This window comes from Xenopus laevis, chromosome 4L, assembly GCF_017654675.1.
Source record: "Xenopus laevis strain J_2021 chromosome 4L, Xenopus_laevis_v10.1, whole genome shotgun sequence".
Taxonomy (NCBI): Eukaryota; Metazoa; Chordata; class Amphibia; order Anura; family Pipidae; genus Xenopus; species Xenopus laevis.
Genome location: NC_054377.1, coordinates 80408701 through 80433391, shown reverse-complemented (window position 1 = coordinate 80433391; position 24691 = coordinate 80408701). Strand labels below are relative to the sequence as shown.

Below are 24691 nucleotides of genomic sequence, written 5' to 3'. Positions count from 1 at the left end.
AATGTACAGCATTTTTGGGCAAATGGTAAAAAGCTAAGACTCTTTTTTTTTTTTTTTTTTTTTTTTTTGCAGGTTGATGGTGTAAACATCCAAGAATACTCAAATCAAGATGTAGTTGCAGCTTTACGCAATACTGGACAAACAGTCCACCTCACATTGTCAAGGAACAAAGAACCTCTTGAACTGGTTGCCAAAGAAAAATCCGTTGTTAGAGGTACCATGTTATATTTACAGCTATAGGATCCGTTATCCAGAATTCTTGGGACCAGAAGTGTTCCAGATACTGTAATTTGAATCACCGTTCAAAAACCTATTAAACTTAAAACCCAATATGTTTTAATATCCGTATGGATTTATCCTGCTTACTTACCATCAAGTACAATATGCTTTCATTATTATAGAAAAAGGAAACTGTTTAAAAATATGAATAATTTGACTATGTAAGCTTTCCAGTGAGCTTTCTGTATTATGGCTTTCCAGATAAGGAATTCCATACCGGCTAACATTACTTTATCCTTACAGTAGATCTTTATAAATAATCAACCATCTACTGTGCTAAATAATGCTTGCTTGGAACATTAACAAATCTCTTGATTTTAAGGAAAAATAATTCTGAATATAATGTAATGACTAGCTCTGGCCTTTTGGCTTCTCTGTACAAATTGGCAGATATGTGTTATTCTATGTCTGGGATAGTTGTGACCTCCATCACACGGAATAGGGGATGAAATACATCATTGTCTCGTTTATATGCCCAAGTATTTTACATAGGCAGTTTTATAATTAGTTTTTAACATTATTTAAAGCTAATTTCAACAATGCAATGCCTGTTAAACCTTACATTTTTGCTTAAAAAAAAGTAGTAAATACAATATTGCATGTGTCAGGCAAAAATAATATTGAATGGTTACAGTTGCATTCACTGGTGCAACATGAATTATAATTACAGTATGTATATGATATTAGGAAGAATATGCAGACCAAACCATACAAAGTGAAGAAGCTAGCTAATTATTATTATTTTATTTTTTTTACCAGCAGTGCCAGAACTTCCTGCTGACCCACCAGTGACTGAAATAAACAAGTCTCCTGTTAATGAGGGAAACCAGGAACAAGCTGATAACTACAAAAATGAGATGAGGACAGGTAAAGTAATCTTGAAATTTTCTATCATACATGAGCTTACTGCTGACTGAAAACAGAGGCCATGGTGTTGACACAATGGAGATTGGTGTAATTGCAGGTAATTTTCTTAGCAATTTGCATACTGTGTAGTATTTTAAGCCAGTGATGCAAAAAATATTAAAGGGAATGTCAACCACAAAAATGTTTCTTTTCCTAAAAAGATAATTCTAAGCAATGTTACAAAATATATTCATTATAAATTGTTTGTTTTTTAAGTTATTTGTATATGTATTGCTTTTGAAAAAAGTGTTTGTCCCTTTCTATTCTCTGCCCTGATGGCTCAGACTGTTGATACAATATAAGACAATCCAGCTGATAACCAGACCTGTCTTTGCTGGGGAACTAAAACATTTGCAACATTGCTTAAAAAGTAATAACCAGGAGTTAAGCAAATGCTTTCAATAGCAATTGTTTTTACAAATAACTTTAAAAGCACGTTAAATATTTGATAAATGTATATTGGAAAGTTGCTCAGAATTATGTTTTTTGTATTAGGCAAATTTTTATTTTTGAGCTGACTTTCCCTTTAAATAGTGTCCAGTATAAACAATAAGTGGGGGTCAATGAAATACAAAACAGTTATACTTTTCTCCATAAGTATCTGAACCCTGAATGCAATACTAATGGGGGCACATTTACTATGGGTCGAATCGAAGTTTAATCCTTCGACTTCGAATATCGAAGTCGAAGGATTTACCGCAACGATTTTCCTTCGATCACAAATTACTAGGAAAGCCTATGGGGACCTTCCCCATAGGCCAGGGATCCCCAACCTTTTGAACCCGTGAGCAACATTCAGAAGTAAAAGGAGTTGGGGAGCAACACATGCATGAAAAATGTTCTTGGGCTGCCAAATAAGTGCTGTGATTGGCCATTTGGTAGCCCCATTTGGATTGTCAACCTACATTGAGGCTCTGTTTGGCAGTACACCTGGTTTTTATACAACCAAAATTTGCCTGCAAGCCTGGAATTCAAAAATAAGCATCTGGCTTGAGGCCAATGGGAGCAACATTCAAGTTGTTGGAGAGCAACATGTTGCTCACGAGCTACTGGTTGGGGATCACTGCCATAGGCCAACATTGGTGCTCGGTAGGTTTTAGGTGGTGAAGTAAGTTTTATTTTAAAGAAACAGTACTTCGACTATCGAATGGTCGAATAGTCAAACGATTTTTAGTTTGAATCGTTTGATTCAAAGTCGAAGGTCGAAGTAGCCAAAAAAAAACTTTGAAATTCAAAGTTTTTTTCCTTCTAATCCTTCACTCCCCATGATGTCTAGTAAATGTTCTTTGAGGTTTGCGGATAAAACTCGGGTACACTTCACCTTTATCCTGTTCAAAGACTAACTTTCGAGCATTGGTTCATATACTTTGAACATACAGAAAGTGAATTTATACATAAGACATTCAGATATTCTAAGCCTGGATCATCTAGAGAAACTCTTACCCTAAGTACAAACTGATATGTTGCACTAATATCAGTGGCAAATACAGTATGTTTCTTCTTTTGAAATGCTGCTTTGAGTTAGGCTTTTCACTGTAACATCGAAACGAAAGAACATATCCCAACATTGCAACATGAGCTACACTTGCATGTTCTGTTATGGATTCCTCTAAATCTGTAAAAAATTGTTTTTCTTTTCCAACAAGTAGGTTTTTGACAAATAAAAATCTCACCAGTTTTCAGGTGGGAAAAAAATAAAAATTCTTGTTTTTAATTGAAAACCCATTTGGCAGCATGCTAAAGCAATCTACTGTATATCAGAAAACGCAAGTGACTTCAGAAACTTGCCCGCAGTTTCTGCAATCGTTTGCCCAAATTATTCTTTGCTAGTCCTTTGCAAAATTATTATTTGGATGAAATGGAGTCTATGGGAGACAGCCATTCCGTAATTCAGAGCTTTCTGGATATCGGGTTTCCGGATAAGGGATCCTATACCTGTAGTAATAAAAAAAATTACACCCTCTGGTCGGTGGGGTCTGTGACCCTCATCTGAGAGCTGAAAGCAAAAGAAGAAGGCAGAAACTATAAGAATAAAAAAAAATAAAGACCAACTAAAAGGTTACTAAGAATATACCATTCTATAGCAGACTAAAAGTTAAGGGTGAACTACCCTTTTAATGTTTGTTTTTTTATTTTTTCTAACACAAAATAATGAGAAACACGCTGTTTGTATAGGTATTCATTCCCCACACTAAAGGGCAACTGTAATAAAATTAAAAATAACCATTCTTTCCATTATTCAAATAGCAAATTGCTACAAAAAAAGTTTTTTCCAAACTTACATTATTTCATTTGAATAGACGTAAATGGGAGGTGTATTTTCAACAGTATTGTTATTTATTTATTTATTTTTTAATTATTTAACCAGTCACATTTTGAAAAAAATAAATAACTGTGATTTTTGCGATTGAGTTTTCGCTCCTACGGCAACATTTTTCTAATTTCTCAGGATGATTCTTGAAAATGACTGTGAAATTAGGCAATATTTTCCACTTCAATACATCTTAAATCTTTGTTGTCAATCCATTGCAAATATTCACTTGGTGAAATGCAGATGGGGGTCATTTATCAACACTGGGCAAATTTGCCCATGGGCAGTAACCCATGGCAACCAATCAGATTGCTGCATTCATTTTTCTACTTGCAGCTGGCTTTAAAAAGTTAATCGCTGATTGGTTGCTCTAGTAAACTGCCCATGGGCAAATGTGCCCAGTGTTGATAAATGAGCCCCACTGTCTGTCTTAAGCTAAACTTTTTTTATTTTTATTTTTTTTATGCGTCTTAACCTAAGCATAAAAAAGTTTGTGGTATGTCCCTTTGCTTTAATTACATAATTGTGCAGGAACAAATAATTTAATGTTGTACTCTTCTGCCCAGCTTTGCACCAGACATGCATAGCAACATGTTCTACAAAATGATTTGCAAATGTGAATCCGTATAGTTAAATGGCTAATTGCTTGTCAGACAGTGTCAATGTCTTATTAAGAGATTTGTGTTCATGATTCAGTTCTGAGAGCTTGCACAGATGGGTTGTGTCAACACTAATGAGCATTCTGCCAGTGCCTTATTCATGTGACAAAAAAACAAATCTTTTCCACAGGTTTCTAAAAAGGGCAGGAGAAGTGAAGCTTTTATAAGTTGAATATTACTTAAGTAGGAACACTATACCTGTACTAGGCTTCTGAGTGAGGTCAAATGCAGGACAACCAGTCATTCTATGCCATCCAGTCCTGTCAGATTGTCTTATTTATGCTACTAAGGCAGTATTACAGTCATGTAAGAAAGCTGAAAAGATATAAATGTCAAGATAGCTGAGCTCCCTCGGAAGACTGGTTTAGAACTGGAGCTTATATCAGAGCTCAAGTTACTCAATGGCCTAATTAAACCAGACAGGCCTTTTTTATCTGCCAAATGTATAAATAATGTCTAAGATTGCATTGTACTGATATGCTTTCTCGATAACGGTGATGGCTTGTCAGGTGTTCATTTCCCAAAGGGGTTAGTGCAACTGTAAAGTGCCGTTCATTTAAATCACACCAGAACATGTTTTAGGCACTCCAAAATACTGTAAATAATATGGGTTCATTTACTAAAGTGCTAAAAGAAAAATGAATGTAATCTATTTTCATACCTATGATGCAAATGTCTTTCCCAGTTCAAAAATTAGGTGCAAGATTTGTGTAACAAAGGTGAGGAGGTGTCAATAAAGCCATTTGTGCGCTATTCAGCAGGCAGAGTGGGAGTACTTGGCAGTGTTATGTGCAAAAGGAGCCCTGGAAATACTGACTGCTTTAATCCAGGATTTACCAAAGTTTACTTGCACCTGTGTTCCCTGGAGCACCATGTACCTCAAAGCATATGCAAAACAGGGCATGCTCCTTTTTTTCTGTGGGAGGCATTTTAACACCCAATCTATGTCCAGCGCTGTAATTAGTGACTATGATCTTTTGCATTAATTTTTTTCTCTGGAACTAGAAATAACTTTCCTGACATGGATACAGCCAAGAATCACTCTGTTTTATCCTAAACATAGCAACTACACACAGATTGTGCTGCAATTAACTTTTCTGTTAGCAGATTGTACTCACTATTAAGCATTTGAAATTTGAAATTCAGACTTGTGAGGCTACAAAAATATATTAGAATTGTTAATATAATGAAAAGGTAATTTTGACCGGGGTGAAACACCACGTAAACATCTCTCTCGTAATTTACATTAACAAGGTTTTCATTGAATCTCTGTGATCGATTCTTTGGTTAGTGCAAGACCTGCAGCTTGAAGGTAGTGCAGCTTTTAAATACTCTACACAGACTTTATTTGCTGACCTTACATTGGCTATTTTTGGTTCTTGCATGCCAGCCATCTTAAACATTCGTAAAAATGTGTTATCCAGAATGCTGGGGTCTTCCGGATTGATCTGATCTTTCCGTCATTTTTAGAACATACCTTAAGTCTTAAATCCTTTAAACATTAAATAAAGCCAATAGTTGTTTTGCTTCCAATAAGGATTAATTATATCTTAGTTTGGATCAAGTACAAGGCACTGTTTTAATTATTACAGAGAAAAAGGAAATCATTATATAAAATTCAGATTATTTAGATAAAATGCAGTCTATGGTAGACAGTCATTCTGTAATTCTGGATAACGGGTTTCAGGATAATGGATCCCATACCTGTATTATTTTTTTGCATGTAATTTTCTTTTTCTCTTTTCAGCATACAGAAGGGCTGATATTAATGCATTTAAGTTTTGGCTTACAAGTCCTATATAATATTTATATTTTAATAGGTCCGTCAAACAAATCTCCTCAAACAAATTCATTAAAATCTAAGTGGGAGCAACGCCTTGGTTCAGATTATCTTGTTATGGTAAGAACTGAGTTTATGTTTGCAAACTGTTTTCATTGTTTAGAGTAGAAAAACCAGACTTTTTAAAAGCACAGCTATAAACTTTTAGGGAGTGAGAGACTTGTTGGCATGGTAGATCACCTATCCCACTGGCGACAAAGCATCCCAAAATACCTTTTAATACAGAAGAATGGGCATCACAGTAAAAACACTTTGAGCAGTGACTTGGCTTTTTTCTGATCATCCTGTTAAGTCAGATCCACGAATATAAAGTTTTAAGTGAAACAATTCTCATTCTTCATGATTAAAAGGTGCTTTTGGTATTTCGACAACAAACAGTGGTACATCTGTTTTCACTCGAGGAATCTTTTGTCAAAAAGTTATTGGGGGCTGCAAAGTCTTACATTAATGAACCTCTAAAAGCAGTTTCACATTTTGTAGCTATCTGCAGTGTGTTATAATAACATTAGTTTTTTGCCATCATGTGCATCTTCACTAAATTTTGTGGGCATGCCCCATAGAAAACAGCAGTAGCCCAACTAGGTGCTATTGGGTTCCACATCCAATTCAATTTAGGGCCCCAAAACATTAGTAAGTTGTCCTGTTCTACCAAAATAAATTGAACTTGCTCATTAGCTATGGCCTAACTGGGCAATCTACACTCCTGGGCAACACTCCTGGAAAGCAGTGGCAATTATTTCTTACTGCAAAAGGTAGTAAACCACAAGTTGCTAATCTGGCAAATGTCTAATTTGTTTAAAGCCAAGAATTAACATTTTTCTCTTGCTGCTCTTGAAACAGAGAATCCAACTTTATATGTACACGTGACATAAAGTGATTCTAAAAAATTATGAAGAATAGATTATTGCAGTTTGTAGGCCAAGCAATCCCATCAAGAATAAAAACACACAAAATTACTTAGAATAGGTATTGGGGTATTGTTTCTTTTAAATCAGTTTTTAATTTTAAAATAAAAAACATTGGATTTTATGAAGCAACTTAAAGATATCACTTACTATAGAAGTAATGTTAAAGGAGATTTCCAACAATAATAAAAAAATTAATTTTAACAACTTTTCAATACATTTCACTTTTTTATTGATTTTAAAGATATTTGTAAATGTAATTACAAGTGAAAATAGTATTTTTCTTTACATTGACTTTTAAAACAGTGTAGCAGAAGTCAATACTCCGGGGCTTTATCAGTGGCCTTTTGATGCCTTGTTTCAAAAGTCGGAACCAGCAGCGTAGACAACAGACTAATACTGTTTTCAATTGTCCGTTGCAGCTATATTTAGAAACAACTTTAAAACCATCTAAACGTTTTTTCATCAAAGTATAATGATTTACATTTTAGTTCATTATGTAGTAAAAAGTACTTCCCCTCAAAAACTTGTCAGTGAGATACTTACTATGTATCTCTTAAAATCTGGCACTTAAAGGGGTTGTTCACCTCTAAATTAACCTTTAGTATGATGCAGAGCGTGATATTCTGAGACAATTTGTAATTAGTTTTTTATTATTAGTTTTTTTAGTTATTTAACTTTTTATCCAGCAGCTCACCAGTTTTCAATTTCAGCAATATGGTTGCTAGGGTCCAAATTACCCTAGCAACCATGTACTGATTTGAATTGCAGACTAGAATATAAATAGAAGAGGCCTGAATATAAAGACGAGTACTAAAAAGTAGCAATAACAATAAATTTGTAGCTTTACAGAGAATATGTTTTAAGATGGGGTCAGTGACTCCCATGAAAGCTGAAAAGAATCAGAAGAAAAAGGCAAATAATTAAAAAAACTATAAAAATAAATAAAGATGACCAATTAAAAAGTTGCTTAGAATTGGCCATTCTATAAGTTACTAAAATTTAATGGAAAGGTGAACCACACCTTTAATCGTAAATCACCCTGTCTAAACTAATAATGTTACTAATACAGGATCATGGCATATTCCATTCTTATATGCAAGATTCCATTCATATGTGCGTAAAATGCAGACTATACCTATATTTCTGTGTCTATTGAAAAGAAGAAATAATGAACAAAAAACAGGAATGCATGGTATATAATTTCCTTCAGGAATGTTCATTAAGGAAATGTGTAGTGTTAATCTTTTGTTTAACCAGTTAGGGGGTCTTTTTTTATCATACTGGTGATGTTGCTCATAACAACCAGATCTTTTCTTTTGTTTTCAAACTGTTTTCTAATGCTTCACTCCACTTTTTACACAGCATGATAACTAGGTCCCTAATTCTCACCTTTTAAACCAATCTTTCAGGTTGTTAATCTGGATCCCAAGATTGATGATGATGCTGAACTGCAGAAATACTCAAAGGTTTGTTGCAAATAAATGCTATTAAAAATGATCCTCTATCAGTATCTATGAGCGCTACTATACCCCTACAGACATCAATACCTTGGTCCATATCACGGCCTCACAACCCTAGAAGCTGGCACCTAACAGCTCAGACAGCGGCAGGACATAATTCTGGACAGAACAGGCCTCTACCACCGTAACTCAGGGGGTGCTCTTAACAGGCCACAGAACTGGCCCCTTTTATGCCTTTTCTAGCATCTGTTGGCACCTTTGCACTGGCCCTTACGATACCTGGAGCGGTGCCCCCTCTGCCCCCCCCTGATCTGAAATATACCTTCTGTGGTTAGAGGGTATTAGCCTACTCCCGGCGGCATGTCCAAAATGATGCCGTGATCAGACGTGGCTGCCTGATTTTCCGAGCACCGAGCACACATACCCTGCTACTTACCCCGTTACTCCATTACTCAGTATACTTCTCCTGTCTGGATCTATTGACAAAGATGAGGAGGAATACCCCCAAACCAAAACCGGAGACTGCCTCTCGCCTAGAGCGCTTTGCACGAGATCAACCACACCCGCCGTCTCCCGGCCAGGCCTCTCAGCCACCCTCTCCTCCAGACCTGGCCCTGGATCCACCAGCAACACCTCCTGAACCCACCCTGGGAGATGTACTATCCGCAATTATGGAGAGCCGCGCATCTACCACTGCACAGTTTGAGGAAATCCGAGTTGACCTATCCTTGCTGCGCCAGGACCTACAAAAGGTGAGGGAGCGTACTACGGCCCTCGAAACCAGAGTGTCGGAAATTGATGACGCCATGCCCCCGTTACAAACTGATGTTCAGGCCATGAAAAACCAACTGAAGGCAGCCATTGATAAAGCAGATGACCTAGAAAATAGGTCCAGACGCAATAACATCAGAATAATTGGCCTGCCTGAGCGGGTGGAGGGGAATAACCCTCCATTGTTTATAGAAAATTGGCTCCAAGAGACTCTAGGCCCAAATACCTTCTCACAAGTCTTTATTGTGGAAAGAGCTCATAGAGTTCCAACAAAACCCCCACCAACCGGTGCTCCCCCGCGCCCTTTTCTCCTAAAACTGCTCAACTACAGAGATCGGGATGCGGCCCTTACAGCAGCCAGAGTGAAAGGCCCGATTCGCTTCCAAGGGGCAACAGTATCACTTTACCCTGACTTTTCCCCTACCATTCAAAAACAAAGGGCTGAATTTACAAGGGTAAAGGCTCGACTCAGAGAGGCGCAACTCAAGTACAGTATGCAATACCCTGCGCGGATGCGCATTCAAGATGGCGACCGCGCACACTTCTTCACCTCACCTAAGGACGTGGAAGACTGGCTCAACCAACAAGGCGCTCGCCAATCTCCTGACCGGAATCCCAGACCTGTCTAGCTAGTAACCTCCCAGAATCCCCATTTCTGATCCAACCCACGAGGATCTCTACAAGTTGTTGTTTCTCACACCCAATAAGGCATTCTGTTGCCTTTGGCAGTTTGTGTCAAATACTCCTACTCCAATATTATTCTGCAGGGCCATGCGTATTCCTCTCACATTATCTTAGGTATTAGCAAGGTAGAACTTACTCTATGGCGACCGTCGCACAATGTTGGGTAAGCTTGCAAATAGGCACCCCAGCTGTCCCTCAAACATACCTGCCTAGTTTCCCATTGTTTTACCCATGGAACGCTTGCCCCCTAAGGTTTTTGCCTAAGAGATCAGCCCTGCAATCCTCCAAAACGGTCACCACTGAGGAGGCATGACCCTCTTTTGCATCCTAAGGACACCATTTCCTACCTGAAAAAAATGGAGATGCAACTGACTTGAAGGAGTCTGTTAATAATCCTGCAATTTACAGTTTCCCCACCCCCCTTTTTTTCTTTTTTTTTCCCCTTCCCGGCCACGTTGGTATCCTACTGCGGGCCACTCCTGGTCTTTTCTTACGGGGCAAGTGCCCAACATTTCAGCTCGGTGCCTGACATCAGGCAGTTACTAACTTTAACACCCGCCCTAGACCCCCGGATAGGGACTGTTTCTTAGCAGATGTCTAGGGGATAACCCCCATTATTGTTATAGATTGTTATGGGTAATAGACTCACCCGAGTTTGGGGGGTGAGTAGGGAGGGTTGGGGCTATATATGTTTTGGGTTTGTATATCAATCTATTTTGCAGACTATTCACTCTCAGTTGTATGGCATAATAACTAAGCATGTTGCACTTTCTATGTTTCTCTTACTCATGTACCTGAAGGGATGGACACTTCCTCTGGCTCGGCATATACCTGCTACTGTATGTTATGGCTAATATATCAGTACTTTCTTGGAATGTGAGGGGCCTTAATTCCAAATTTAAAAGGAGCTTGATGTTTAATTACCTCAAGAGATATCCTCCCTCTATCCTTCTCCTCCAGGAGACGCATCTCTCCGGGCAAAAAGTTCTCGCACTTAAGAAACCATGGGTGGGTTGGCATTTCCATTCTACTTTTTCAACTCATTCGAGGGGGGTCTCCGTATTAATTCGCAAGGGTCTGCCATTTGAACTTCTAAAGCTCCACTTAGACCACTACGGCAGATTCCTGGTATTACATGGCCTTATCGCCAACAAACCCATTCTATTGGTCAATCTATATATGCCTCCGCCATTTGCAGTGTCAATCCTGGATACAATGATGACTAAACTGTCTGAATTCCCACCTAGCCCCCTCTGTATTATGGGGGATTTTAACTGTTGCTTAAATCCGTCCTTGGATAAGCTTAGCCCTGACCCCCATACGCTTACAAAGCTCACCAAGTGGACAGAAGCCTTACAGCTGACTGACCCCTGGAGATGGAAATACCCACTCCAAAGAACCTTCTCCTGCCACTCTCCAACACACAAAACTTTTTCTAGAATAGACCTGGCCCTAGTGTCTCATGACCTCCTGCCTATGATTGACCAAATCCGATACCTACCCCAATCCCTATCCGACCACTCCCCACTCCAAGTTACTTTTCGCTGGAATCCGGAGGCCTCAGACAAGCTATGGCGCTTAAGCCCTCTTTGGCTTAAAAACACTACGGTGGCTGAAGCGAATGCCCAGGCCTATGGCGACTATTGGGTCCATAATGTGGGGTCCACCTCCCCTCTGACTCTGTGGGATGCGTCTAAAGCAGTCATGAGAGGAGCACTTATGGGGGCAATCTCACAAGCGAGGAAGGATACTTTAGACCAGGTTAAAGCTGCGGAGAATGAACTCCACAATGCTTCCGGAGCACATACTCTGAACCCTACCCCTGCCAACTATGCCGGTCTCCTAAGTGCCCAAGACTCTCTTTCCAGAGCCTCCATATCACTAACTAGGAAAGCCTTACTTTACCAGAACCAGCGTATCTTTGATCAGAGCGACAAAAATAGTAAGCTTTTGGCATTTTTGGCTAAACAACAGACAACTTCCTCCGCTGTTCCCCGCCTTATCTTGGATGATGGCTCTATAGTCGCAGAACCCAAGCTCATAGCACAAGAATTTGCCACCTTCTACCAAACCCTCTATTCTACCACAACTATTCACTCTAGAACCCAACTCCTTCAGTTCTTGGACTCAATCCCTATCCCGTCTCTTTCACTTAGTGACAGAACATTTCTGGATGCACCTATAACGCCCCGAGAAATTGCTGATGCCATTGCCTCCCTACCCCCCAATAAGACACCAGGACCGGATGGCCTCCCTCCAGACTGGTATAAAGCTCTCTCAGAACAATTAGTCCCAAAATATCTAGAAACGCTGCAAAGTGCTTTTGATAGTAATTCTCTACCTCCATCATTTACAGAGGCCCTCATAGTTGTCATCCCTAAACCGGGTAAAGATACAGCTCGCTGCTCTTCGTACCGCCCTATATCTCTCCTAAATACAGATGCTAAAATCCTGGCTAAGGTCCTCACTTCCCGCCTCCAACAGGTAGTCCCTGACCTTATTCACCCTGATCAATCTGGCTTTATGCCAGGACGCTCCACTAACATCAACCTCCGCAGACTCTTTACCAACCTGCAGATTGCCCATACTGAAACAGGCACCAGAGTAGTTGCCTCCCTTGACTCTGCTAAGGCTTTCGACTCGGTGGAGTGGGATTACCTGTGGGAGGTGTTAGCCCGTTTCGGATTTGGCCCTAGATGCATATCCTGGATCAAACTTCTATATAAGAACCCCACGGCACGGGTGAGAGTTAATGGCCATATCTCCCCCCCTATCTTACTATCGAGGGGAACAAGGCAAGGCTGCCCCCTTTCCCCAATTCTATTTGCCCTAGCAATAGAACCACTTGCAATTCTGACCAGACAATCTCCTTTAATCAAGGGTTTAACCTACGGCACTATTCAGGAAAAAATCTCCCTTTTTGCTGACGACCTCCTTATATATTTGGCAGATCCCAATGATTCTCTCACTGCCCTCCTTGACCTGGTCAACCGGTTTGGCTCGTTTTCCGGACTACGCGTTAACTGGGAAAAATCTGTTTTATTCCCCATTGACCCTGACCAACCTCGATCTCTACCACAAGAGACCCCACTTGAATGGGCCACCCAGTTCAAGTACCTAGGAGTGATAGTCCATACAGATCTCACCAAATACACTACCTTAAACCTAGACCCTATTTTACTTAATCTGACCAATACCTTAAACAGATGGGCTAAACTCCCTCTCTCTCTCTGGGGTAGAGTAAATGTCATTAAAATGATTTACCTCCCCAAAATTCTCTATCTACTCCATAATGCGCCAATATTTATTCCCAAAAAATACTTTAAAAGTATAAACCAAATCGTGACCCCCTTTCTCTGGAACAAGAAAACACCCAGAATCGCTTGGTCAAAGTTATGTGCACCGTGCGACAAGGGAGGACTGGCCCTCCCCAACTTCCATTGGTATTTCATAGCTTCACAAATATATTACCTCCACTGGTGCTTTAACCCTGACCCGTATAACCCAAACTCCCAGTTACAAGCTCTTTTACTATCCTCGTGGGAGAGCCTCCGCAACTTTCCCTATCGGAGCCCCAGGGATTCTGGCCCGCTACCGACGACACTGACTACCCCACAGAAGGCCTGGCTGATAGCTCTCAAAATCTTGGGCCATTCACCACCCCTCCTATCCCCTCACCTCCCACTCTGGAGAAATTCCTATTTGAATCACTTTAGATCCTTGCAACACTCTGCTTTCTGGCCCAGGCAAGGCATTAAATGCTTGAAGGACCTCCTTGAGAATCATTCCTTTGTCACCCATTGCACATTACAACTTAAATGCCAGCCAACGCAAATTCCACTATTTAAATACCTACAATTACGTCATACCTTCTACTCCCAATTTAACAGTCTTACCCCCCAGCAATCCTGCCTAGTCATAGAAGAAATTCTTCATGATCCCAACCCAGCAAAGCTGGTGTCCCGGCTCTACCAGCAGCTCCTTTTATCCGGCCCCAAACCTTTTCAAGCAGCACAAGACTGGTGGAATACTAAAATTATAGGCCTTGACCAAGATAACTGGGACGAGGCGACGGAACACATATACACTGGCCTGATATCGTTGAAAGACAAACTAATACAATATAAAATTATGCACCATATTTACATAACTCCCACACGACTCAAACTGATGGGCCAGATCCCTTGCGACTCCTGTCCCAGGTGTCACCAACAAGCTGCGGATTTCTTCCATCTAATCTGGGAATGCCATTACATACTGAGCTTTTGGACACAAGTTGTAAACTATCTATCAGATAATCTTGACTTCCCAAGAATAATTTCACCTGCAGTTTGCCTTTTGGGGGTTCTAGAAGAGATAGTCCCAGCTAAATATACTCGAATCTCTTTCCGTATCCTACTCTTTTATGCAAAAAAAACTGTAGCCCTTCACTGGATGGGTAACCTCTCACCCTCTCTCAATGCGTGGATACGACTGATTAACAAAGCAGTACCCCTATATAAGCTCACCTACGAAATTAGGGGAACACCAACAAAATTCGATAAAATTTGGGGCTTGTGGAATGACATTGCCCCGACCCCTCTATAGTAGGTCATAGCCGAGTCCATCTCCTACTGTGACACCCCGCATGGTTTGCTATCCTTCGTATCCTCGAGGGTCCCAACCTAACCGTCAGATGTATAGTTCCCCTGAGTTTGATAGTGTCCATCTCAACTGCTCAATAACTGTATTGTGTTATGCCTGGTGATAGCATGTGCCATATTTTCTTCCTGCCTAAATTGTACAGTCTAGTCTGCGAGTGTACTTATTGTTGTACGTATGATTGTTGTATGTGTTTAAAAATGAGAAATAAAACTTACCTTTAAAAAAAAAAAATGATCCTCTATAATGAAAATCAGACAATTTAAATTAATATTAGCCAACCAAACCACAAGGGGAGATGCATTTATTCCAAAATTGTCGGTGCACTCTCAGTAATTGACCTTTAACCCATAAGTATCTTGACTTGAACCCCATATACCTGAATGGATTTAGCGTTTAAAATTAGGTAGTAGAATTACTAGATAGTAGTAGAACTACTCTAAGGGGCAGATTTACATAGGGTCGAATATCGAGGGTTAATTAACCCTCGATATTCGACTGGCGAATGTAAATCCTTCGACTTCGAAGATCGATCGAATGATTTTTCTTCGACCTAAAAATTGATAGAAAGCCTATGGGGTCCTTCCCCATAAGCTAACATGGCACCTCGGTAGGTTTTAGGTGGCGAAGTAGGGGGTCGAAGTTTTTTTTTTTAAAGAGACAGTAATTCAACTATTAAATGGTTGAATAGTCGAACGACTGTGGGCAAACACCGTGTGCAAATTGCAAAAAAAAAAACCATCTATTGTGGACTTTTTGAACCTGCATGCGGCGCTTGCATTTGCAAATGAGCCCTACTCTCGGTGCTCCAATTTCATATACCTATGTCTATCAAAAAATGATATTGACCATAGTGCTGAGAAAATTGTTCCTTTTAGTGTTGGGCAGATGGATGTTAGTTGCAGCTAATGTTTAGTTGGTTTTCTAAATTACTTTTATGCCAGTCCATTATTCTTTTTGAATAACTTGGCATCCAAACATTTTTGTTTTATACATCCATTGTCATTGTACTGTAGTATCTAAATTATTATGGTCACTTGTTACCAATAACCTTCCACACAATTAACATATCATAGGTGTAACTTAAATACATAAATGAGAAAACACCTAAAGTATGGTAACTTTATGTAGCTTATGTCAACAAAACCAAATTATACATCATACTTTATTTTATTTTATAATTGTTTTTCACATTTTCAACAGCTTCTTCCTATTCATACCATGAGATTAGGAGTGGAACTCGATTCCTTTGATGGCCACCATTACATATCATCCATTGCCCCAGAAGGACCAGTTGCCAAACTTGGAATTTTACAGCCTGAAGATGAACTGTTAGAGGTAATTTTCTTAAAGGGGTATAAGTTAACTTTTAGTTTTGATGTAGAGAGCGATATTCTGAGACAGTTTGCAATTTGTGTTCATTTGTATTATTTGTGCTTTTTCAGTTATTTAGCAGCCCTCCATGTTGCTATTTCAGCAATCTGGCTGCTAGGGCCCAAATTACCCAGCAATAACCATACATTTTGGAGCTTTACAGAGCATTTTTTTTTTTTTAGTTGGGGTCCCCCCCCAACCATTTAAAAGCTGGAACGAGTCAAGAAAGAAGGGCACATAATTAAAACACTACAAAAAATAAATAATACCAGTTGAAAGTTTAGATTTGGCTATTTTATAACATACTAAAAGTTAACTGAAAGGTTAATTAAATCTGAATAATTAAAAAAAAAAAAAAATATCTAATGTAAGTTTAACGTAACCAGTAAGTTACACTTGTTTTCCCTCCAATTTGTAATTGGACTCTTTTGCAAAATAAGTATCATAATGTTCTGTTGCGTTACTATTTTTTTTCTGCATAGACTTGATATGTTTGTACCTTGTGTTTTCTTGCGTATTGGCGTTAGTGGTTTTTTTTTTTCTTTTAATTTGGTTAAAAAAAGCAAAACATAATGCTCTTAATGAATTTTTGTAAAGGAATTATGTTTTTTTCTTGATCCAGTCTAAAAATTCTCATCTCCATTACTTTGGGTGATCTGTAGGTAAACGGAGTGCAACTTTATGGAAAATCCCGCCGAGAAGCAGTTTCATTTTTAAAAGAAGTGCCTCCTCCTTTCACACTGGCTTGTTGTCGCCGTTTGATTGATGATGAAAATGAGACATTTGTAGATGAACCTAGTACTTTGAATACTGAAGATAATAAGGTAATATATTAATAACTTATGTCCTTATTAACCCCTTTCCGCCTATTCATATTAGTTTTTTTCTTATTTGTTTTAAGTTCTGATCTAAACATGACAAACATACAGTTCTTGATACACTAGGAATGCACTCCTTTTGTTCAATCACAGAGAAGTCTGTTTTTGCCCTCAGTAATAATTAGGAATAAGAAATTATAAACACACAGACACAAAAACTTGTATTTTATCTGCATATATACATAGTAAATACATTTTAGTGCCAGGCATCTTGAAAGACACCAGGGTGAAGCTCTCTGCCTTCAAGAGCTAACCAGCAACTCATGCTGCTGATTATATACAATTTGTAATTGGGTGTTTTGGAGTGTTTTTGAAGTCAACAGAGTTGAACTTACTGTAAAAAGCTGTGTAAAATAAATGGTGAATTTATCAAGGTGTGTTTTATTTTACTCTATGCGAACGCCAGATTTGCAGCCATTATTGCTTTAGACCTTTCTAAATTAGGTCTGGCGTAAGTCACTGTAAGAAAAAATTGCATAAAAAATGTACACTATTTACGTGGTGACGCCTGGTAATGTGTGCTGAATTATCCTGCCCTTTTTTACACCACATAATAAATCTGCCCCCTAGATTGTTTAAAGGCAATGGTTCTCAACATTACAAGAGAAACTCTCAACAGTTTTTAGACTGGGGGCTCAGTCTGCCTTCTGGCTATGGCTGAATGAACCCAAGTAAACTGGGGAAAGTAAGGACAGCCATAAAATGTTTTTAGTAAAAAATATAAATATGGCTTGAAACATTGGAAATGGGAAATTGAAGGTCCCTTTTTATGACATTTGGTGTAATTTAATTGTTTTGCAAAAATGTCAATTAAATAATCTGTTTAGACTGCCATGTGTTTAATGATACAGCTGTATTTTGCTTCTTGACAGTTTTTTTTAAATTCCTGTTTAGAACGAAATTTCTATTTCAAAAGATGAAGACCAAACTGTCCAGTCGCAAGAGAGAAGCAACAGTGAATATGTAAATTATTTATTTTTTTTTTACAGAAGAAATTATTGATTTCTCTATTCCAGCTTTACTTAATAAGTGATTTTGAAATGTTCATTAAGTGAAATTCTTAAATAAGCTTCTAAAATGTGGTTGCACAATTATAAAGATGGAAACCAATTTGTCAACTAATAAGCTTTTTTTGTTTTAAAGGTTTGTTTGTTTTAAAGGGGCACTAATACTTAAATGCTGTTCTTATAATCCTGAACTCTAAAGCTGCCATAACTGGGCAGATCTGCTTGTTTAGTGAGCGGATCTGCCATCAATCTGATCTTAAACAGGGGCCTACGGAGTCCTGTCGAGCAAGGACTGCATCAGTGTATAAACTTCCTTCTTCTCTGAGAGAATTTTCTAACCTACTTCTGTAGTGACCATGTGACACATAGATGCTAGTCTTAAAATTCTGGTAGTTAAAAAAATAAATAAACCCAATGCAATCTTTCCCCGCAGCTTCAACAAGACGTTAACTTTACTTTTTAAATGTGTAAATTTGACTCTTCCATTGCAGAGAGCGTAATTGCAATTTTGCTCTCTGCCCTACCAATGTAGCCCCCTAGTCCTGCTCAAATGCCAAAGAGGTACAGGGGCAGGGGGCACAGCTCCTAAAATGCTCATGTTCTCCTTTGTCTTTGAAATATACAGTACAATATATAAAATACTATACATATCAATGTTAATTATTCAGTAGCATGTAAACTGTGCTTTGATTTTATACCTCCTAAGAGGCTTCAAACAGGGTTTTTTTTTTTACCTTCCTCTGGATCAACTAGCAGTTAGGCAGGTTATGTATAGACATAAAAGGGTGAACTTGATGGAGATTGTGTCTTTTTTTTTCAACCTTACACTATGTTACTATGGATACTTCTTTAGCCAATACATAAATATTCCATTCCACATTTTAGGTTAGCATGAAATGCTTAGAATTACAGAATATTCTATTTATACCGATTTTGGAAGATACTGAGATATTCAGCGTTATTTCATACAGAGGTGCAGAAAGTATATATAGCAGAAAATGTACAAACCAATATCTTCTAAATTAAATTACTGTAGAAGGACCACTCTGAGCGTTTTGTGCGCTTTGTTTTGGGGGCATCAGCTGTACCATAGGAGTGGTGGTGGATTTCTCACAGAAATAACACTTCTTGTATAAATTAAAAGTTGAATTCTGGAGAAAAGTGGCCTCCAGTGCTAGCAATTGTCAACGATTATGTTTAAACCTTCTGAATGTGTCACAATAATATATCCTTTTTCCACATCCCTACTGGGTCACATTTGAAATGCTCTTACATGGTACTTTTTGAGTAATTACTTTTTTATACCACCATCTTGAACAGACATGTTTGTTTGGTTTAGGCTCCTTTACTCTAGGTATCTTAATTCTTTAGCTCTTTTAAAGTTATTGTTTTTGCTCAGATTTTTGAGGTGCAACCTTTTCTAGGCAGCATCTGGGTAGTTTGATGTAGTGTTGACTTTCTAATAATTGTAGTGCCTACTGGGACATCCAAATAATTAAATATTTTTTCATACTTTTGTATAAGTATTACTTTATACCTATTCATTTGTATTACTTTACCTAAAATTCACCTATCTCTACTCATTTCTGTCTGAAATCTTCTTAACGGAGTTGTTCACCTTCTACTTTTTTTCAGTTCAGTTGTTTCAGATTGTTCACCAGAAATAGACTTTTTATAATCGCTTTACATGTTTCATTTGTTTTCAAGTTGATGTTTAGAGTTTAATGTTCCAGTCTGTGTTTCAGTATGGCAGCTCAGCCATTCAGGTTCAGATTGTGAACTGTTACAATTTGCTACATTTAGTTGGTACATTTCTCAGCAGGATCTGTGGAGTGTTAGCAACTAATGTATTAATTATAAAAGCTGCATATAAAGTGGAACTCCACAAAAAAAAATAACTTAAAGGGATACTGTCATGGGAAAAACATTTTTTTTTTCAAAATGAATCTGTTAATAGTGCTGCTCCAGCAGAATTCTGCACTGAACTCCATTTCTCAAAAGAGCAAAAAGATTTTTTTATGTTCAATTTTGAAATCTGACATGGGGCTAGACATATTGGCAATTTCCTAGCTCCCCAAGTCATGTGACTTGTGCTCTGATAAACTTCAATCACTCTTTACTGCTGTGCTGCAAGTTCGAGTGATATCACCCCCTCCCTTTCCCCCCAGCAGCCAAACAAAAGAACAATGGGAAGGTAACCAGATAGGAGCTCCCTAACACAAGATAACAGCTGCCTGGTAGATCTAAGAACAGCACTCAATGTAAAAATCCATGTCCCACTGAGACACATTCAGTTACATTGAGAAGGAAAAACAGCAGCCTGCCAGAAAGCATTTCTCTCCTAAAGTGCAGGCACAAGTCACATGACTGGGGGCAGCTGGGAAATTGATAAAATGTCCCATGTCAGATTTCAAAATTGAATATAAAAAAAATCTGTTTGCTCTTTTGAGAAATGGATTTCAGTGCAGAAGTCTGCTGGAGTAGCACTATTAACTGATGCGTTTTTAAAAAAAAAACATGTTTTCTGATGACAGGATCCCTTTAAGCTTTTTGAAAAGTAAACACAATTTCAAGCAACTTTGCAATATACATCATTTAAAAAATATGCAGACTTTTCATGATTTTTAATTTTTTCTGACAGTTCCCTAAGCCTAGCCCCCTGATCTTCTGCTGATCTCTCTGACTACTTTGCTGACTTGACTGATGACTGTTGCTTTGTATCAACAGCTGGCTGTACTCAGCCTGCATCCTCCAAACCCCACAATTCCCTGCACACATGATTTCAATCACAGTCCAATGCATTTTGGGTTATGTAGTTCCTGCATGCTGTCCGTAAGCTGTGGAGCAGTTGTTAACATTTATAAAGTGTTTTAGTTCCTCCTTCCCTGCCAGAATTTCAAATGATGCAGAAAGAGAAGAACTGTTAAACAGCTGGTTTGTTTTGGAAGATGGAGTTCACCTTTAATGAAACTCAGGGCTTCTGCTCAGCAGGGCCAAAGATAAGAAATGGATCAACTAAATGTAACAATTTAGAACAATTTACATAGTCTGCGACCCCCCCCTCCTCCCAGAGCTGCTTTAGAAAGACACAAGAAGGTGAAAAATTAAACTTTACACTAAAATATTAGAAAAACATATCACAAATAGAAAATAATTGAAAAAAGTCTTTATTTCTGCTGAACTATCTGAAACCAACTGAACTGGAAAAAAAGTGAATAACCCCTTTAAATAGCCATACACAAGTTAACTGTTATGGTTGTGAACCAGAAACGACCATGCTGTCTATGTGTGTTAAATGTATTTTGGTTATATAAGCTCATTTTAAATATGATTAGGTTTGTTGTCCAAATGTACTTATGATAGCCTTGTGAGAACCCTGCTGGATACAATACCTTTTGATCCTATCAAACATCTTCAATAATATATACTTTCTTGTAAGCAACACCTATATCATTGAACTGCATAGTATTTTGCGCAACGGAGCGTAGTGTACTTGCTGCATTTTTCTGTTCAACATTTTTATCTGTGTTGCAGGTACTACCATTAGGGGACCTGGTAACTGAGGAGGATGATGGAGAGTTGGCAATGTGGTCATCAGAAGTAAAAGTTGTAGAGCTGGAGAAGGACAGTAGGGGGCTAGGATTCAGCATATTGGACTACCAGGTAAATGCCTGTAAAAATACAATTTGTTAAAGTTTTTCACTTTTGCCTTGTGTACACTTGGTCTGAAATATAATTACCGTAGAGTAGTAAAATTAACATTTTATGATTCTAAGGTAAATTCTAATAAATGTATACATTACAAATATTCAGACTTTGTACTGGCCCATTCCAGATGTTAACCACATGGCCATGTGGCTTTAACAAGCAACTTCATATCCTTAGACTATTGCAGTGTCCTACTTTCCGGTCTTCCTGACTCCAATCTCTCTCTGTTTATAAAGCTCTGTATATTGTTTTAGCAAACTTTTTATTTTCAGATGGTTTTGCTCACAGAAAAATATTACTTTATAACTTTAGGTTTCATAAAGAAAAGCCTCAAGGCACTGTATGTTTCTTGCTTTTAGAGGACAGTGCTTTTAAATAGATTTCTCCAGAGATCCTTCTCTGCTATGTGTGTTGTTAGGTCTGGTATACATATTAAGGCTTATTGAAACCACACACATGTTGTCACATCTACTATGTAGGTTGTATTTATGCACAGGTGCTGCATAGAAATAGCATAGCAAAAGGGTAGGAGTCATTCAGGGTGCATACTTTCTGGACCATCAAATCCCAGAACACGTTTCCTACGGGTGGGTAACTAATTTCTTCATTTAGAATCTTCCCTGTGGCACCATAGTTTAAAATAGATAAAATGTCTTGGAAACCGCCAATTGTAGTAGCATGTAGCAACAGCCTGTTTCTACCAGGGATTCTCAAATTTTCCTGCCATTAATATAGATAAAGCCAAATTGGCAGTTTGAAGGGATTTCCTCGCGGAAAGCTCAGTACTTTTATATAAGAGATGCTAAGTTTAACTCTGCAATGGTCCTTAGCTTTATTTTTGTTTCTGTTGTTGGTGATGTTATCTTTATCAATAATGGCTACCACCACGCATATATATGAAAGTAATTATTCAGCTAAGCCGGCTCACATTAATCTTTCCCAGTATGTTGAAAGGTAAATATTTTGTATGAAAAGTAGTACCCTCTGTTTCTTTATGCAAAGAATACATGAACTACACCTACATTAAAATAACGGTGCAGTGCACTAACATTCTAAAGTTTCAAAAAGGGAAGAAAAAGAGCATGGAACAAGTTTTTAACAAGAGTTAAAATAAGATGTACTTGTAGCATGATACAGGTGTATTTTCCCTTTATTTCACAAGCCAAAATTGATTATATGTAGTTTAGACTTAAGTCTAAAATGATAAGTATGGGCCTCAACCACCCACAGGAATATCACTCTCATGATTTTTTCTGTTAGCTTTTTGTATTTTATTATTTTGAAGACAGAGAAAAAAAAAGTTTTATTATTATAATATGTGTGTATTTGAGGAAAAAAAACAGGAATAAAATGTCTTTGTTTTTTGGCTTTTTTTTTGGTCATGACTTGAAAAGAAATGTGATATATTTGCTGCCAAAGACTTTTTAAAGCATGACATTCCATTTCAAAGTTATTGACTATAAACTTGATTGCCATTCATGCAGGCTGTAAAGCCTGAGGCGACAAATGGACCCTGCCTGTGATAATTCATCTTGGGGAATTGTCTGATTTGCTGATCACAGTCAAATTAGTTTGTGAACTTTGCAAGTATACGTGTAATTATGCATCACTGCAAAGCAATGATAGTGTGTAATAACAAAAGTTTTCAGTCTTACAATGACTATGTTCTAACATTATCATTAGTTTGAAATGTTGCACACTTGTTTGCAAGACTTTGTTTTATAGATCTTTTTTGTGATTGGCTGTGTGTGTGTGGGTTTAGTATAATTGTACTCCTTTTGTGTGAAAGGACCTCTTGACACTTTATTTGAAATTTCCTTGCTAGCTGGTGGAAAACCTGTATTAGTCTGAAAATATTTAAACATATTGTGCTTTATAGAAATGGTTAAAAAGCATGCCTGGAGCTGTTCTCCATGATTTGGCCTAGATACCTTGGTTCCATTGAAAGCAAACATTGTTACAGTGTCAATGTCAGTCTTGACAATTCTGTGCTTCCTGCTAAGTGGTAACACATTTGCTTATTTTAGCACAATAATGCCCTATGCACAAATTGAGGTTTTTACTGAACGGGTTTGCTGAAATAGGAGTGGAAACTGTTCAGCACAAAGACTCTTCCTCAACCCATCTGAACACATTTTGGATCGATTGGATTGGTGACTCTGAGCCAGACCTGACCACTAACATCAATGCCCAACCTCAATAATACTTATTTGATTGAATGGAAGCAAATCCCACTAACTATAAGTTGTTTAGCAGGAAAATAATTACTCTATTCTTAATAATAATCTTAGGAATGAGATGTTGGGCAAGCAGGTGTAAAGACAGTAGCATCTATGTCTTGTAACAAGGACACTCATTTGTCAACATTGGGCAGATTTGCCCATGGGCAGCAACCCATCTCAGCCAGCTGCAGGTAAAACAATTAATTCAAAAACCCATAGCAACCAATCAGTGACTGCCTTTCATCAGCAGACTGCAGGTAAAATAATGAATACAACAATTTGATTGTTTGCCATGAGTTACTGCTCATGGGCAAATTTGACAAGTGTTGATAAATAATCCACACTGCCTGCATGCATGGCATTTGTATGTTCACCCCCTTTCTGCTAGGATTACCGATTATAACACTCATTCCCTTCCACTTCAGAAACATAGCAGTAGGTTAAGTGGGCTCCTGATGAAATTGACCATGTGCATATGAGGGGGAACTTTTAATCATAAGATCTGCTAGGGTAGAGACTGTTGTGAATGATAATGTCTGTAAAGCACTGTATAACATGTCAGCACTATATCAATAATAGATAATAGGGGTCACTTACAATGCCCCATGTAGTGTGCAAGCTGTTTTTCAGGTGCATGGTAATTTACAGGAGATTCCGAGTTAAGCATCACAAACAGCTTTATTACAAAGCAGAAACCATATTTTTTCGATTACCGTATATACTCGGTTTTTCAGCATCCAAAATGTGCTGAAAAAGTCTACCTCGGCTTATACTCGGGTCTGCGGTATCCAACCCAAGTTGCCGAGATTGCAGTCACTTTTAATCATTCCTATACCAACAGTTCACTTGGGGAGAGACTGCAATATCCCACAATGCCCTCTGTTGGTTTTATGAAAGAATAACAGTGCACCCTCTGTTGGTTATATGAAAGAATAACAGTAACTGCAATATCACACAGCGCCATCTGTTGGTTATATCAAAGAATAACCGTAACTGCAATATCACACAGCGCCATCTGTTGGTTATATCAAAGAATAACAGTA

General features: G+C 38.2%; 1 protein-coding gene across 5 annotated transcripts in view; it reads left to right on the top strand.

Annotated features, from left to right (window-relative positions):
* Nucleotides 1-24691, top strand: part of patj.L (PATJ, crumbs cell polarity complex component L homeolog) — a 132950-nt gene that overhangs the window by 22193 nt on the left and 86066 nt on the right. For 4 of the 5 annotated variants that reach the window (XM_041590401.1, XM_041590400.1, XM_041590397.1 and 1 more), the window contains exons 11-18: nt 73-214; nt 1039-1146; nt 5976-6055; nt 8313-8369; nt 15663-15797; nt 16496-16657; nt 17606-17674; nt 21253-21381. In XM_041590401.1, the coding sequence (XP_041446335.1) occupies nt 73-214; nt 1039-1146; nt 5976-6055; nt 8313-8369; nt 15663-15797; nt 16496-16657; nt 17606-17674; nt 21253-21381 (882 nt within the window). The remainder of the gene's footprint in view (nt 1-72; nt 215-1038; nt 1147-5975; nt 6056-8312; nt 8370-15662; nt 15798-16495; nt 16658-17605; nt 17675-21252; nt 21382-24691) is intronic. The other variant, XM_041590399.1, reaches the window with a different exon arrangement.